At 44.8% G+C, this 17195-nt stretch overlaps 1 protein-coding gene across 2 annotated transcripts in view; it reads right to left on the bottom strand.

Annotated features, from left to right (window-relative positions):
- LOC105299692 (NADPH--cytochrome P450 reductase) overlaps positions 1–17195 on the bottom strand; it is a 60039-nt gene that overhangs the window by 23859 nt on the left and 18985 nt on the right. For both annotated transcript variants that reach the window (XM_011371540.2, XM_023537546.1), the window contains one exon: positions 9505–9696. In XM_011371540.2, the coding sequence (XP_011369842.1) occupies positions 9505–9683 (179 nt within the window). In that variant the 5' untranslated portion in view covers positions 9684–9696. The remainder of the gene's footprint in view (positions 1–9504; positions 9697–17195) is intronic.

Here is a 17195-nt window from a genome sequence, read left to right as displayed (position 1 = left end):
GGTACATATATACAATGGAATATTACTCAGCCATAAGAAGAGATGAAATACTGCCATTTGCAACAACATGAATGGACCTTGAAATAATCATACTAAGCAAAATAAGCTTAGACAGAAAAAGTTGAAAATCACACGATATCACTTATATATGGAATATAAACCTAAAAGCACCAAATGAACAGGACAAACAAACAGAGATTCATGGACATGGACTATAGACTAGTGGTTACCACAGGGTAGGGGGTGGAGGAGGAGGGGGGAGGTAGACGGGGTAAAGGGGGTCAAATATATGGTAGCTGAAGGAAACTGGACTCTGGATGGTAAACACACAATAGAATATACAGATGTCAAATTATAATGTATGCCTGAAAATTATATAACTGTACTGACCAATGTTACCCCAATAAACTTAATTAAAAAAATAAATAAAAAATAAAAATAAATCAAAATAAAAAAGGGAGTCCTTGAGTTTTAGAGGACTGAAATATCTTCATATTTCATATTTCCATATAGGGTCATAGAAAATATTTCCAACTTCCTATGAAATCATGATTTCTTTATTCATAATTCCTATGAATTATATGATTAATTATGAAATTATGTGATTGCTTTAAGATAATCTAGGAGCAGTGGGGAGGAAAAAGAAAACAAGACTGGTGAGGAGAGGATAATTGTTAAAATAGGGTAATAGGTGAACATGAGTTCACTCTTCTATGCAATATGCTTTGGTGTTTGAAATGTTCCATAATAAAAAGCTTTGTTTTTCTTTAAAGCGCTGTCTGGCACCAGAAGTGAAGCGGGGGAGGAGGGGGGTGTGGTGCGCACGCTACAGTGCTGCTCAGAGCAGTGAGTGCAGCAGAGGAGACCACAGCAGCCTGGGGGCCTGGGCCAGCTGGGGGTGGAGGCTGCGCTGCGGAGGCCCCATCTAGGAGGGTGGCCCTGTTCAGCTCCAGCCACAGCTGGCAGGCATCGCTGTGGGCCCAACGTGGTCAGATCCTCTGACTTTTTTCCAAAAGAAGCCAGCCTTTTCATTTAAAATTTTTAAAATACTGTGTAAGCCAAACCCAGCCTGTGGACCAATTTGCCCTGGAGGCAGCCACACCATACAAATTTAGCATTTACTAATTCAACAAACATTCTCTGAGTTATCTTCAGTCTAACAGGCCCTTGGCCCAGCTAGGGACTCAGACAGGAATGGGATGCTATCTCTGCACAATGGGAGGCAGCAACAGAAATAAATTCCCTTCCAACAAGAGGGGTGCTCCATGCAGAATGTTGTTATCACGTGCATGAAGTGCTCCATGCAGAATGTTGTTATCACGTGCATGAAGTGTATGGGGGGCATAGAGGGACCCCCAGGAGCTTCAGACTCCTGTGGGAACCATCACTGCCCTAGGCTCCCTTCAATCAGGAGCTGCCTGGCATAGAATGCTCTGTCCCAAGGTACAAACTGTGTGAAGGCTGAGGAGTGAGAGTGCTTATGAAAGAGCCACGTTCAAAATTATTATTATTAAGAGAACGCGTTGCTTGTAACTGCTCCTCTAAGTCATTAATTGCTATTAAAAACTGTTCAGAAGACCTCTCCTGGGGGAGAAAAACATTTGTCAATTAGAAGGCTCAATATTGTAAGATGTCAATTAATTTACAGATTCGAGCCAATCCCAACTAAAATCCCAGCAGGTTTTTTTTACTGTTTGTTTTTGGTGGACATTGACAAGCTGATTCTAAAAGTTATATGAAGTGTCAAGGGCCCCCCAAAACAAGAGAATCTTAGAAGAACAAAGCTGGAGGACTTAGCCTATGAGATAGTAAATCAATAGTTACTATAAAATCATAGAGAACAGAACACTGTGGGGTTTGTAAAAGGATAAAAGACAGACCAATAGAAAAAAAAGTCTAGAAATGCCCCCCCCACACACACACACATACAGTTGCCTGACTGATATCAACAGTAACAGCGAAGTGCAGTGAGAAAAGAATGACCTTTTTCAATAAATGGTGCTGGGTCGAGTGAGTACCCATCGGGAACAAAATGAATCTTGAAGCCCCTCATGCAATTCGCCAGTGCCCAGTTGATTTCAGCTGAATGGCAGAGTTAAGTTTAAAAGCTACAACAATGACACTTTTACATAAAAAACAAAAACAGAAACAAAAACAAAAACAAACAAACAAAAACTTCCTGATGTTCTTTAAGAGTAAAGATCTCTTAAACTGGACACAAAAATATTAACCGTGAAGGTTAAGGTTAACCAAAGGACTGACAAATTGAATTAAGTTTAAGTCAAGACTTTCTGATCATTAAAGATATTAAGAGAGTACAAAGGCAAGTTACAGAAGGGAGATGATATTTACGATATATTAATCTAACAAAGGACTCATACCTGGAATATAAAGAACCCTGAGAAGACAACAAGGCCAGCGACCCTATAGAAAAAATGGGCAGTCTTGAACAGACAGATCTTCACAAAAGAAGATCTCTAAATGGCCAAAAACACATGAAAAAGATCATCAGAAAAACATTCAAAGAAAGATACCACTTCATGTCCATTAGTATGGCTAAAATAAAAAGTTGACAAAAATAAGCACTCATGAGGAAGGGAAGCTACTGAAATACCACAGGCTGGTGGAGGGAGAGCGGGCCGGTACAAACATGTTGGAGAAATGTTTGGCAGTGTCTAATGGAGCTGAACGCAAACCTTCCCTATGACCCACCAAATCCACTTCAAAGCACATACCTAACAGAAATACATCCATATGGGAACCCAAATACATATACTAGAATGCTTACTGCAGCCTGGAAATGATCTCAATGTCCATCATAATTAGAAGGAATAAAAGATGGCTTATTCACTTTGTGGAATACTGTGCAGCAATGAGAACGGAAGAACTGCGTATAATGTGAATAAACCTGAGGCCGTGTTGAGAAAGAGGCCAAAGAATACAAATTCTGTGACACTGACATCACTCATCTATGTCACGAGTGTGGGTGACCTGGGGGTAGTGTGACTGGCAGGGGCAGAAGGGGCCATTTCTTGACCTGAGTGCTTATTGCATGTGTTCATTTTGTGACAAAAAATTAAACCATGCATTTAATGATGTGTGTACCTTTATGTTTGTTGTGTTATATGCTTCACTAAAAACTTTACAAACAAAAACAAAGGAGGCCTTCCAGAACTGACCTTCCCTCTAAGCCCCTGCCACCTGTCTCGTGCTCCTCATCTAAGTCGGCCCTGAGGACCAGAGAAAGGAATGGTAAGTGGCCTAACCCTGCCCACCACAGCTCTCGCTTACCCTTAAAAAATTTTAATATATATTTTACTTCACTGTCTTCCCTCTAACAGCCTTGATCTCTCTTTTCTTTAGTTGCTCTCATCCCCAAATCTCCTAAATTTGGGTTTCACTAAACTCCCCAGCCTCATCAGCTATTCCTATATTATGGCCTCTCCTGCTCCTTCTCAAACTTGCTCTTGAGCCTGTGCCTTGTCAGTCCCACCTTCAACTGTCCCTCCAGCTTCTCCATGCCCAGCCAGGCCTTGGAGGCTCATCAGTTGTGTCTTCGCTATATATACAGGGACTCTCTCCTCAAGCCTCATCATCTCTCTCTGGATCACTTCCTGAAACATCCCTCAGCCTGCCTCCAGCATCCCAACAGCCCTCTATCCACCTCCCAGGCAGCCCACATGGGGCCCTTCTAAAACCAGGGTCTGATCATTTCACTCTTCTACAGAACATGCTCCAATTGGGCTCCAGCCCGTCTTTTCCACACCCCTAGCCCACTCCAACCTAAACACATACCTTCGCAATTCCACAAAACTTAGTGTTGCCACCCCAACATATCACATGGTCTTTCTCCCTCTGGGCCTCAGATTGACCACCACAGCCTGTCAAACTCCCACTCCAGGTACTGACTCAACTCCAATGCCCCCTCCTCTCGAAAGCCTTCCATAATCCCAAGTCAGAGTCCATCCTTCCCTCCTGGGTCTCCCTGGCTCTTCACAAGTGTGTTTTCCAGCATAGCTTACTCTGGATGAATCGGTTCTCATGACTGCCCTTCCCACTGGACTGGAAGGCAGGGGCTCTGTTTTATTGATCTGTCTGTCAGAAGGGCTTGGCATAAAGTCTTAAATAAAGTTTGTCTGACTTGATGTATCCCAGGATGTTGGTCAGGATTTCAACATTATCTCATGCCGCCTTATGCCACTCCTTTTTACCAGAGGCTGGAGACCTTCCATGTGCTATGCGTGTTTTCCTGTCAATATTCTAGTCACAGTGTTGCTCCTGAGCTGGAACTGTGCTCACACGGAGAGAGGGCAAAGTCTACTCTGCCTGGTGTATAAAACTCTCTCATCCCCACCCTGGAAGGCAAAGACTGTCTCAAGTACCCTCTGGACTGATGCTGATTTGAGCTCAGAGAGCAAACTCCAGGCTCCATAAGGGTCCACAGGCGGCATCTCTGTCAGCTACTCGTAGACAGTGACATCAAAGAGTGTCTGGGCTACTAAAGCTCTGAAAGCCAAATGTAGACCATTGGTTTAGGGCTCTGGAGGCCAGCACGCCTGGGGAGATTCACCTGCGCACACAGGTCCTCCTCCTGGATCCCCTGCATCAGCGGTCCACAACCTTTTGGTACTAGGGACCAGTGCTCTTGTGAGAATCTAATACCTGATAATCTGAGGTGAGGCTGAGGTGGTGATGCTAGCACTGGAGAGTGGCTGCAAATACAGATGAAGCTTTGTTCACTTGCCAGCCACTCACCTCCTGTTGTGCAGCCCAGTTCCTAACAGGCCACGGATGGGGACTGGTCCAAAGCCCGGGGATTAGGGACCCCTGGCCTGCATCTAGAAGTCCAGGCTTGGTGAGATTGATGATATGTGTCCTATGCCTCCATGCTATTCAAAGTGCTTGCTGGTCAGACACAGTTGGCCTCATTGGTTTGGTTTTAAACTATATCCATGCTCAAAGGTTTAGACACAGCATCCCAGGAGGCCAAGGCCTAAAAGGCCTTCAGGCACCAACTATTAGGCACCAGAAATCTTGGTGAGAATTCCTGAGATAGCCCTGAGCCATGTAGTCCCCACACTAAGCCCTATCACATCCCACTGACCTGGTGGGTGAGGAAGCTCTGTGCTATGGCAAAAATCACCTGCGCTCACTGACAGTAAGTGGTTAGGGACAATAACATGGGATTTATAGTGGAAGGTCCAGGCTTGTGGCCCAGTTATATCAGCTAAGTGACATCTCTGAGTCTCAAGTTTTTTCATCTTTGAAATGGGATATCAACGATATCTAACTGACTGGAGGCAGGATGACAAAGTGGGAAAAACATGGGGCGTGAAGTTTACAGATCTGAGTTCAAAAGTCAGCTCTGCCACTTTTAAGTTAGGTGGCCTTAAGCAAACTCCTCAGTCACTAGTGCCTCAGATTTCTCATCTGCAAAATGAAATTGTAATGCTTTCCTTGAGGGTCTCCTGTAAGGCTGGAGGTGATAGTAATAAGAAGATAAAAACTAATAATACATACCATTTGAGGGCTCATCATGCACCAGGACCTGGGCAAATAGCTCTACAATAAATTGTCATTTAATTTTTACAACCCTGTGGAGGTTAAGTACTATTATTACCTCCAATTTACAGCTGAGAACATGGATTTCAAAAGATTAAGTAAACAGCAAACATCACATGGCTACTATGTGGTAGTGTCAGGATTCAAATCCTAGTCACCCAACTTTAGGGCCCAGAACTTAACCACTGCACTATAACTGTTTCCCTGTTAGTGTATACGTAAAATCCCTGGCCACAGCAGGTATTCAACGTGATATAATGAGGGATGAGAAAAGGATTTGTATAGTGAAGGACAGACACAACATATTAAAGTTAAAATTTTATGATTATGAAGAAGGAAATACAGTTTTAACATCCTGGCAGAGAGAAACAATTAGAAGGTATAAAATACAAGTGCTCCCGCAGTTTAGGAGTGTTATTTCAAGTCCATCTTGCAAGGCCAAAAAAGTGACGGGGAGAACGATGGCTCCATAAGCTCCCATGGCACATCCACATCCTCACTTGTGGTGGGAGTGGAGTAGGAGGGGCACTTCCATGTTACAGACGAGGAAATGCAGGGCCACTGTAAGATGGGACCTGGACACTGGTTCCCTTGAGTAACACATTTTTTTTCCACCAGGAATGCTCCTGTATCACCCCAGCTGGAACTGGCTGGACTGCAGCTCATCTGCCCATCCTCCTGTCCTTCCTTTGGCCCTCTGGTGGCAAAGCCCTCTCAGCCTCAGGGTGTGGACCAGCTTCTAGGCCCTTTGCAACATCACCTTCCAAAACACATCTTCTCAACCCCTCCACCAGAAAGAATTCCTTCTTTCTTAGAGTTCTGGGAGCCTGCAGAGACCTAGTGATGAGATCACCCACCCTGCCCAGCGCACACTTCTGTTGCAGAGGCCCTGATTAGATAATGCACATGAAAACATTTCATAAACCATTTTTAAAAAGTACTTTTCAACATCTTGACTTCTCAGCTTCTTTAATGTAAGTGCCATCTCTGTATTCCTGCGGCACCTAGCTAGTGCTTGGTGAAAAACACATTCTGACACAAACACTAAGCAGCTACTATGGAACAATGCCAGGTGACATGATAAACATCACCGCTCTTACCATTTGCAAGAGCTCCTAAGACTGGAGTTATTGCCTCCATACAGCAGATGAAGAAAATGAGGCAGAGTGAGGTTAAGGGTCTCACCCAGGATCTGCCCAGCACTAGGACTGCAAGCCTGACAAACAGGAGACTTCATCTATCTTATTCATGGCTATCTGGGACTTAGTTGGGCTTCAGTAAATATTTGCTGAGTTTTTTAAAATGTAAAACTAATGTTTTGTCAATAACAAGGCCTACAATAATGATAACAGTTCGGGCAATGTTATTTCATTATAATGTTAATGGGATGCCTTAAGAACTTAACTCTTGTTTATATCAATTAGCCTACGGTAAAATTGGTTTTGTTATCCTACCAATAAGTGAGGACTTATTTTACAAGAATTGTAGTCCCTGATTATCTGCTATTTGAGGACTATAATTTTTCTGGGAAAGCAAACTGTTACCAAAACTAGAATTGAGAATTAGGACTTGACGTGAACCTAAATGCTCACCCTGCCCAACCAGGAGTTCTGGCCCGAGCATGGCCCCATATTCTGTACTTGAGACCTGCTCCTTGGAGAATCTGGGAGCCCTCAAGGGCAGAACTGTGCCCTGGCGCTCTCCCAGCCACAGGGCTTGGCCAGGTAGGTCCGACTCAGACCTGCTGGCAATAACAAGACCTGGCTGCAGTGATGGTATAGAATTCGACGGTGGCGTAGTCACTTACACTTTCACCATCATTTTTCACATCTAAAAACTCTCTGTACTTTTACTCTCTTACTGTTTTTCTTTACACTAAATCACCTTTTTAATTAAACTTTCTTAAAAGGAAGCTTTACGGAAGGTTTAAAAAATCAATAAAATAAAAAGTGTTAGTAAAGTCAAGCTGGATACTGTCTGTGATGATATTGTGACTTATAATAAGAAAATGCATTTGGTTTTCTCCTTTTTCTGGTACAGCGCCTAAAACTTTTGGAATTTCCTAAGTGATATGAGAGATAAAGCTATCTTCTGTTATTTAAAAAGAGCCCCTTTCAACCACACTGGAGTTTATGTTAATACAGTGACTTTTGGAAAGCCATTAAGGATGGGGCTAGTAGCCAAGAGAACCAACCCTGTGATTAGAGGATTAGAATTTTCAGCCCCATCTCTGACCTCCAGGAAGGAGAGAAGGGTTGGAGGTTGAATTAATCCCCAATGGCCGATGATTTTAATCAACCATGCCTATGTAATAAAGCCTCCATAAAAAACCAAAACGATGGAGTTTGGAGAGCCTCGGGGTTGCTGAACAGGTGAAGGTGCTGGAGAGTGGAGCACCTGGAGAGGAGGGCACAGGAGCTCCGTGCCCTTTCCCCATCTCCTGCTCTACATGTGTATCTCTTCCATTTGGCTGATCCTGAGTAATATATGTATCGGAGTGAAATGCTCCAGTCTGCATTTCTCCCATGGCCTTCAGGCTAATAGCTCTAGCTATAGATATGCACTAACTAGAGGGATTCTGCTTGAGGCTTGAGTATGTTGCAAAAACAGCCTCTTGTCAGAAGGTGCCTCTCTGAAAAGGGGGGGGGGAATACATACAAATTAATGACTGTTTATCAAAAATTTACAGGAGCCTCAAGACCTGACTCATATCAGAGGGGGTCAACAGACCCACCAGGAACAAAGAGATTTAGAGATTTTTCACTCTTCCTTGGACCCCTGTCAGCAGGCACCTAGCGGCTGACGGTCCTCACCCACCTCCTGTTCCACCCCTCCTCCCTTCCATTGACAGAAAAGACAATCGCATTTGGGATGCTCTTAAGATGGATTTGCGGAAGCGTTAAAGTCCTCCATCTTCACAAGCTAGTGCCTTCTCGCTCAATAAAACTTTCCTTATTCCAAACTCTGACATTTTGAGTTTTGGCATCAGGCACATGAACCTTGAATCAGTTACATCCTTTTATAATAAACCACTACCTAGTAAGTAAACTGTTTTCCTGAGTTCTGTGAACTACTCTAGCAAATTAATCAAACCTGAGGTGGAGGTATGGGAACCTCTGATTTATAGTTGGTTGGTCAGAAGCTCAGGTGACAACCTAGACTTGCAATTGGCATCCTGGAGGAGTAGAGAGTCTTATGGGACAGAGCCCTTAACCTGTGTGATCTAATGCCAACCTCAAGCGGACAGTGGTAGACCCAGTTGGTGTCACGGGAGTTGGAGAACTGCTTGGTGTAGGGAAAACTTCCCCCACATCTGGTCACAGAAGCATTCAGTGTAAGTATTGAGCGTAGAGGAAAAAATCAGAGGTTTCCTCTTACACTGTCACTCCTCAAAGTGCTAAGCTTGAGGCAGATCTCTTCATTAAAAAAAAAAAAAAAAATTAGGAAGTGTTAGGTAATAGGGACATATAAGCATCAAACTGCAACCCTCTCCTAGTCATTAATGAAAAGAATTAAAAGAAAATTGCAAAAGGAGTAATTGCTTTGCTACATAGTCCTGTGCAAACCGCATCTCCATGATCCCATGTGTACAAAGTGGAAAGACCATGGGCCTAGAGTAAAATAGAAATGGTACCAGCTCCAGCTCTGCCATATGCAGAAGACCTTGGGCAGTGTCCTTAACATCCCTGAGCCTCAGGTTATCTATCTGTAAAATTGTGCCTTCCGCTCTGAATGGTCCCTGTGAAGTTCAAATAAGGCAGACATAGATTTAAAGTGTAGTCTACCAATAAGGCAAAAGCCAAGACTTGACCCCAAACGCTGTAAGGAACCTTGTGTCTCTCGGCTGGCTCATTCCTGACCGAGGCCCAAGTATCAAAAATGCTGCTTGGACCAACGGAGACATCCAAGAGTTCTAGAACGCTGAGGAAGAGTGTCACTTACGTTGGGTGAATTTTGGTGAACTCAGGAATTTCGTCCTTTTTCTTCCTGAAGAGGAACCAGTAGGTCAGGAGACCCGCAATAAGTGAAAACAGAATCATGTCTGTCATGCTAAAAAGAGACACTTCTTCAGCCACTGTTTCAGATACGGTGGTGCTGGTATCTGTGTTAGAGTCCCCCATGTTGATCACGAAACTGTCAGGGAGAAAAATGACAAATGTCAGTAGGGAAGAGCAGAGTCCACTGAGGCCAGCTGGGCACCCCGCCCCCCCAGCCCCCAAAAGCTTCAGCCTGTGCCTCATGCCCCAAGGGATACAGGAACAGGCCAAGCACCAGGGCAGGAGCTCCCAGCTCAGCAAGGTCCCCACCAGAACATAGCTGCAAACTTGGACAGGAAATGAAACAGTCAAGTGGCCCCCAGCCCAGCCCAGGGTGTACCTTAGTGCAAGCTACAGCCGAAGCTAGGACTGAGGCCCCTGCAAACATAGAGAATGGAAACCACTGACTCCGAGGACTATCAAGCATCCACCAGCCGCACAAAACATGGCAGAGGAATTGGTTCCACATGACAAAGGGAACCTCTTCACCACAAACCCTTTCTCCAAATGTGCGGCAGGTTGGGGCTGCCCTCAAACCCTGCACATTCCTAAGGTCTTCAGGAAAGGCCCTTGGATGACTCCTGGGAAACAACCTTCATGCCTGTGAACTATGTTGCCTGATAAGAGTGTCTCCGTATATGTAGAGAGTTTATGCCAGCAATGTCATTTAGGGTAAATGCCTGGGGCTCTAAATCACATCATGTCAGTTTGACCTCTAGGGTGCTGGTAACTAAGTAAGCTTTGAGATAGATACCGGCGCTCCATGGCTACAAGACTGACTCTTGAAACAAACCCTGGACACCAAGGCTCAAGTAAGCATCCCTGGCTGGCGATACTTCATAAGAACTGCCACATATGGTTGCTGGGAGAATTAAGTGCTGGCCATGTGACTCCACTGGGAGAGGACAACTGCTACAAAGACAGATTTCCTGGTTTCTTCTGAACCCCACCCTATGGAGCCTTTTCCTACGCTGACTTTACTCTGTACCCTCCTGCCATGATAAACCATAACTGGGAGTAAAACAGCTTTTCTGAGTTCTGTGAGTCCTGGTGAATCACTGAACCAGAGAGCAGTCTTGGGGACACTACCCTCCTCCCCAACACACCAGTTAGCTCTCTTGAAAGATGCTCAACTAGTCCTTCCACCACTGAAACCTCACAGGTAGGTGGATGTGATAAGAGTCAACAAAGGCCAAATTAAGAGCACCTGAAATCTCAGAAGTCCACTTACGCCACTTGTCGATAAGGCTAAACTCAGGTCTGAAATTGCATTGTTCTATTTTGTAATCACTGCTTTTACCAACTAGATTGCTTTCACCACAACCATGACTCCCAGACTCAGTCAGAAATGCCTGTACTATCTCAGGAACTCAGGCAATAGGAGATTGCTTCATATTTGACTTCTGTTAGCTGTCACTGCCTTCAAGAAACCATAGGGCTAGCCCTGAACAGCTGGAGCACCCTAGCATCTGAGGGATCCTGTCATCAGCCCTGCCCTTCTGCAACCTGTTGGGGATGGGCCATTCGGAATGGGCCCTCAAGCTTCATTCTTTGCTTTCTCATTATCTGAGGTGCTTTCTAATGGCTGAGTTCTTGAAACAAACTTAACTTCTTTTTGATACCTTACATTAAAGAACAAACTTTAGTGTCCACAGAGAGTACTGTTTATATTTAAGTATTAACTTATAAACACATTTAATATTCATTCAGTGTTAGTCATGTCTTTCTATCCAACCTTGTCAGTGTCATCTGTCACTCCCATAAGTCTTCTGTCAAGCTCTCATGAAACCACGGAGAGAGAGGACCCGCTGGGATGGATTCTGCAAGGACCACAAAATCATGAGGCAACAGACACTCAGAGCCCTGCTGGAACCAGCTGGGGGTTGTGGTCAGGACTAATGTGCTGACACAGGAAAGTCCCCAGCTGCCATCTCTCAAAAGCATCAGCGGACGTCTGTTCCCTGTCCTGCTGCCCTTCTAACTCAGGTCACCCAGCCCCCTTACTTTATAGAGGGGGAGCTAATGTCCACAGAGCTAAAAGACTGTTGACACATATGCGAGTGGATTGTACAACTTAGAAGAAAAAGCTCATTCCTGGCAGGTGGTTTCTAAATGACGGTGAGCTGAGGACAAGGGAGACTGAAATAGGTGCTCACACAACCCCATTCTTTCAATACCGTTTGGTTCAAGCCACCCAGACCACTGCAATGGGCTCCTAACAGGCCCTTCTCCACACAGAAGCCAGAAGGATCTTTTGAAAAAGTCAGTCAGATCACGTCACCTCCCTAAACCCTCAAATAGCTTCATACTTAGTAAAAAATCTAAAGTCCTTACCTGGCCTATAAGCCCATATGATCTACCCTTGGATACCACTCCCACCACATTTCTTACCACTCTGCCCTTTCCTCATACCTCACCAGTCACCCTGGTCTCCTTGCTACTCCCCAAGCCTCCAGGTCTCCTTGTGCCTCAGGGCCTTTGTACATGTTAACATATTGCTCAGGGTTCTCTCCTTCATTTCATTCAAGTCTCCACTCAGATGTCACCATCTGATGAAACTATCCATAGAATGAGTGAAGGCAGTTAATGAATACATTATGACTCAGAGAGACTTTGCCTTACTGTACTATCTGGTCACTCTCCCTCCCCTTGCCCCATCTCGGCACTGATCACTACCTTACATTACACATTTTTCTCCCACTGGTCATCTCCCTGACCACAGGGTCAGCCCGCAAGGGTAGAGACTTCATTCTGTGCACAGCGTGGCAGATAATGAGCACCTAGTACCAACCCATGAATAAATAAACATGTGATTCTAGAGTAGCTGGATTAGCAAAGCGTAGCATAAGATAACAGAGTGGTTTTATGATCTGAAAAGCACAATACAGATACATCATTGCAACACAGTTTGTGAGGCTATGTCCACTCTTCCTCTCTCTTGTTCTAACACTTGCAGTTAATGCTTCTTGCAGCATTTCAGGCCTCTCTGTTTTAATAAGGACACCACAAATTCCTGCACCATTGCGGAAACAACCAGGCACTCCCACTGAGAACGTGACTGACTCCCCAAAGCAGGTGGGGTTGGGGCTCGGGCCCTGAAGCCCTCACCAGCACAATGGACACTATCAGCACTTAGATCTGGGATCGCAACAGAACCAAGAATGTCCCCAACAGCTTTGAGTCTGAGGTGTGAAACACCTCAGACAGACAAGAGCTGCACAGGAGCAGTGGGAAGGACCTGACATTCATTTATATGAGTATAATCTACAATGCAGAATCCGAGGACCCAAATGGGTAAGCAGCTCACCTGAGTGACAAAACTAGAAAGGGGGCCCCAGCTTCCCAGGGGAGGGCTGGGTTTGTACTCTGTCTGAGTACAAACACCTATTGTACATGTGTCTCTCCCCTACTCTGTGAGCTCCTGAGGGAAAATCAGGCTCATGGGCTCCTCTGAATCGGGCATATGGTGAGAAGTCAACCTGGGAGGAAAAACCTTGACCTTACACTTCCACACTAGGATACAGAGCAGAGTGCCTGGGGGCTGAGGCTGTGAACAAGCTGTTAAACCATAATACGATCTCACTTAAACCATTATTTTCACACTGAGGCACACACAACCACCCACCTCTCCAGCCTGCACCTCTGTATCCCTGCCCCAGAGCCTTTACATGTGCCTGAGATGCTCTTCCTCTAGTTGCTTCATACTCAATCTGCAGACCTCAGCTTGACTGTCACTCCACGGATCACACTTTGACAAATTGCTTGGCACATAATCCAGTTCTCAGTAACTACCCACGGAATGAGTGAAGGCAGTCAATAAATACATTATGACATGGAATGTAAAACTTGCATGAATTGATAACTTGAAGCATGCAGACTTACAACAAATTTGGCTGGCAGTGTGCTCATTTGGCAACCCCCTAGGACAGAGGTTCTCAAACTTTCTCAGTTCATGGAGCCCTTGTAAAATTTTCAGTAAAATTCTCATGGCACTTTAAGCTCAAAGCAATACTTAATAGATCCATCTGGGAAGTAGTTGGGTCTAAACAACAACTGAAAACCCCGCTTTGTAGACAAAAAGTCATCAAGAGAAATGTAGAAGATCTAACATTGAAACTGAACCACCCCAGCTAGTACTAACATGGACAGATGTGGACTTTCACTGTGTTAGAAAATCAGGTACCTCTGGGAGTTTGCTGTGGTGTGCTGAGGCACCTCGGCAGTCTGGGAACCAAGACCCTATGACATAAAGTCACTGTCCTCTGCTGTTTGACATATTTTGATGGGAAAAATTTCATGTGTGGCAGGGTGACCCAAGACTGCCGCAGGCACTCCAAGGAGACTATGGGAGCCCTGTGAGATCTTTCTGCCCTGTGAATCACTTCCTCTTTCCATATTTATTGGAAAGGAGGAACATCAGCCGGTGCAGAGCTTATGGGACCAAACATGACATTTGTCAGCAACAGAAAAAAAAAAAGAAAAGAAAAGAAAAAGAAATGGACATGAAAAAATAGAAAGAGTAACTTCTTAACTAGACCAGGTTCTTGACACAGCCCTGCCACCAGCTGGCTGGGCCTCTTTCCCACAGTAGGCTTTGATGTCCCCATCTGTAAAATTAGGCATAGAAAAAGAGAGTATGTCAAAAGACCACCTGAATAGAGTAGATCTGATTTGATCTTTTATTACAAATTAGGTCTGTCCATAAGTTTTCATTTTTATTATAAAAGACAACATACATACAGAAAAAGGCATAGACAGACAGACAGGTGCTATTCCTCCTAAATTTCAACAGTTGGCCAGTTCCTGCTAATGTTGTGGGCCACGGTTAGCAACTCCAGTCCCAACGCCAATCGGCAGGCAGAGCAGGTGGGCAAACTGCTGGCTGCTCAGGACAGGGTCAGTGGTGGGAGCTTCACCAGCTTCTGAAAAAGCAAACAAAGCAAGAAAAGAAGGGCCCTTTTCCCACCCAACTGTTTACAACTTTGGAGCATAAAATTATCTTCTAGGAGGAACCTGGGGCTTTCATTTACTATATGCAGCTTCTGGTGAGTAAACAAGACTGATCAACCAACCCAGCACTGACATCAGAGTAAGCCCATCACCTGATGCAGCAACAAGGAAGGAAGCCAGCAAGTGATTTAGTCAGCCTCTTCAGCATGCAAATCACCCAGCAGCAAACAGTCACTATCACCTCAGATCAGGGTCTGGAAACCATCCCCCAGCTGCAGTGGGAACAGGGTCAGCTCAGGTTCACAAACCTCTGCTAAGGTGTAGTGGCTTCAAGGCTAGGGGAAACCTCAAGGAAACAGTCTGCTCTTGCCTAACAGCTCATCCTCCACAGACTGAGAGATGCTTAGGGGATAGTACCTCTCCAAGGCAGCCTGCTAAAGAGCAGTGTTCAAAAGAGCAATTGGAACAGATTCTTCTCTAGCTAGAGTGTCCACAAACTTATCAACCAAACCAATGTGGCTGATATGGATTTCTTTGGGTTTATCCTATTTGAAATTCCCTAGGCTTCTTGAATCTGTGAAGTTGAGGACTTTTCAGCCATTGCTTCTTTAAATACTTTCTCTACCCCACCCTCTTTCTCTTCTTCTTCTGGGACTATAATGACATAAATGTGTTTCTTATTAGTCCCACAAGTCCCTGAGCCTCTTCAGTTTTATCAGTCTAGTTTCTGTTATTATGGATGTTCTTTCTATCTTCAAGTTTACTGGTGATTTCCTCTGCCTTCTCCATTCTGATGTGGAGCCATATATTGAGGTATTTTAGGTATTGTATTTTTCAGTTCTAAGATGTCTTTTGGCTCTTCATATCTTATATGATTCCAACATCTGTGTCATCTTAATGCTGGCATCTGTTGATTGTCTTTTCCCATGCAAAGTGAGATCTTCCTTGTTCTTAGTATGGTTAGTGATTTTTTTATTGTATCTTGAACATTTTGGGTAGTATGACTCTCTAATTCTTATTTAAATCCTTTTTCATCAGGCCTCCTCTGCTACCGTGCTGGTTGGGGATGGAGGGTGCCAATCCATTGCTGTCATTTATAGGCATATCCGAACAGTTACAATGTCATGGAGAGGTAAGATGTGGAGATCTGAGGACAAAGTAGGTAAGATGGTCCAAAACAGTCAAAAGAGGTTGCACCAACATCTGAGCTGGGTCATGGAAAATGAACAGGGTCCACCAATCAGAAAAAAGAGATAAGAGAAGGTCCAGACAGAAAAAGTATCAAGGCCTAAACCATAAAAGACCAATAGCTACAGAATCTGGTGTGACTCAAATGTGGTACAGTGGGATGCGTTTGTATGCGTGAGAGATGAGCCTTTGGGGCAAGACTGAGACCAGTGTGCAAAGGGCCCAGGAGTCCCCTATGTGTCTAAGGTCTTTGGGCCCTGGGCAGCTGGTGATGACAGGGCGAGGGTGTGACATGATTAAAAAGAACTATGCCATAGGGTGGCAACCCTGTACAATGGTGCTTGTACCCACAATATCAACACAGTCATAGAGCCCTGAACAGGGGAGTCTATATAGGACACACTTAGGCCACCATTCCATAGCAAATGCCCAAACGCCCCCAGCTAATGACCTTTCCTACACATAACAGGGTGTGTTATGGAGACACATGACTCGTATTGTGTCTGATGCAATGACATGAAAGAGGAAGGCAGCCAGGAAAGCTGAATCTATGAAAGCATGACTTGGTGAGCAGCAGGCGGAAGAGCCAGCCAGCATTACTTAGCACAAATCGCGCTGCACAGGGGCTGACCACTGGAACTGCTGGTTGTGGAGAGCCATGTGGGCTTGTTTCAATCTGGGGCCTTCTCCACCTGGCCTGAACTCCAAGTTCAAGTGAACCCACAGCTCACCTAAACTCTTGACAATGTACTCCAGGGCCTTTTGAGGGTATAACTTAATAACATTATTAAAAGTTAGCACAGGGCAATTTATGGGCACAAGATACTTCCAACAGTTCTGTAAGATAATAGAAAATATATATATTGGCCTCTGTCTCCTGCTCCTGGCACAGAACTCCTAAAACTCTTGGAATTTCCCGTTCTAATGAGGCAACTCTGGGTGGGCTCCTGGACGGCTCCTGGATGGGGGCTGGTCACCAAAAACTCAAAAGCCATGATTAGAAGCTTGGGATTTTTAGCCCCACACTCCCACTCTCCAGAGAGAAAAGAAGTACTGAAATGGAGTTAATAACTGATCATGCCTATGTTAAGAAGCCTCCCTAAAATCCCAAGAGTACGGCATTCGGAGAGCTTCCAGGTCAGTCTACCTACTGAGAGGGTGATGCACTCGAACTCCACGGGGACAGAAGAAGCTTCAGTGCTCGAGACCCTCCCATACCTCGGCCTGTGTATCTTTTCTTTTCATCTGCTGTTCATTTGTATCCTTTATCAAATCTTTCAATAAACTGGTCAATGTAAGTAACTGTTTTCCTGAGCCATTCTAGCAAATTAATTGAACCTGAGAATAAGGTCGTGAGAAACCCCATTTGTAGCCTATCAGTCAGAAGCACAAGTGGCAACCCAGACTGCAACTGGCATCTGAAGTGGGGTGGGAGCAATCTTGTGCGACTGAACCTGT

Source organism: Pteropus vampyrus, unplaced genomic scaffold (assembly GCF_000151845.1).
Source record: "Pteropus vampyrus isolate Shadow unplaced genomic scaffold, Pvam_2.0 Scaffold193, whole genome shotgun sequence".
NCBI lineage: Eukaryota > Metazoa > Chordata > Mammalia > Chiroptera > Pteropodidae > Pteropus > Pteropus vampyrus.
This window is presented reverse-complemented; position numbering and strand designations above follow the sequence as displayed.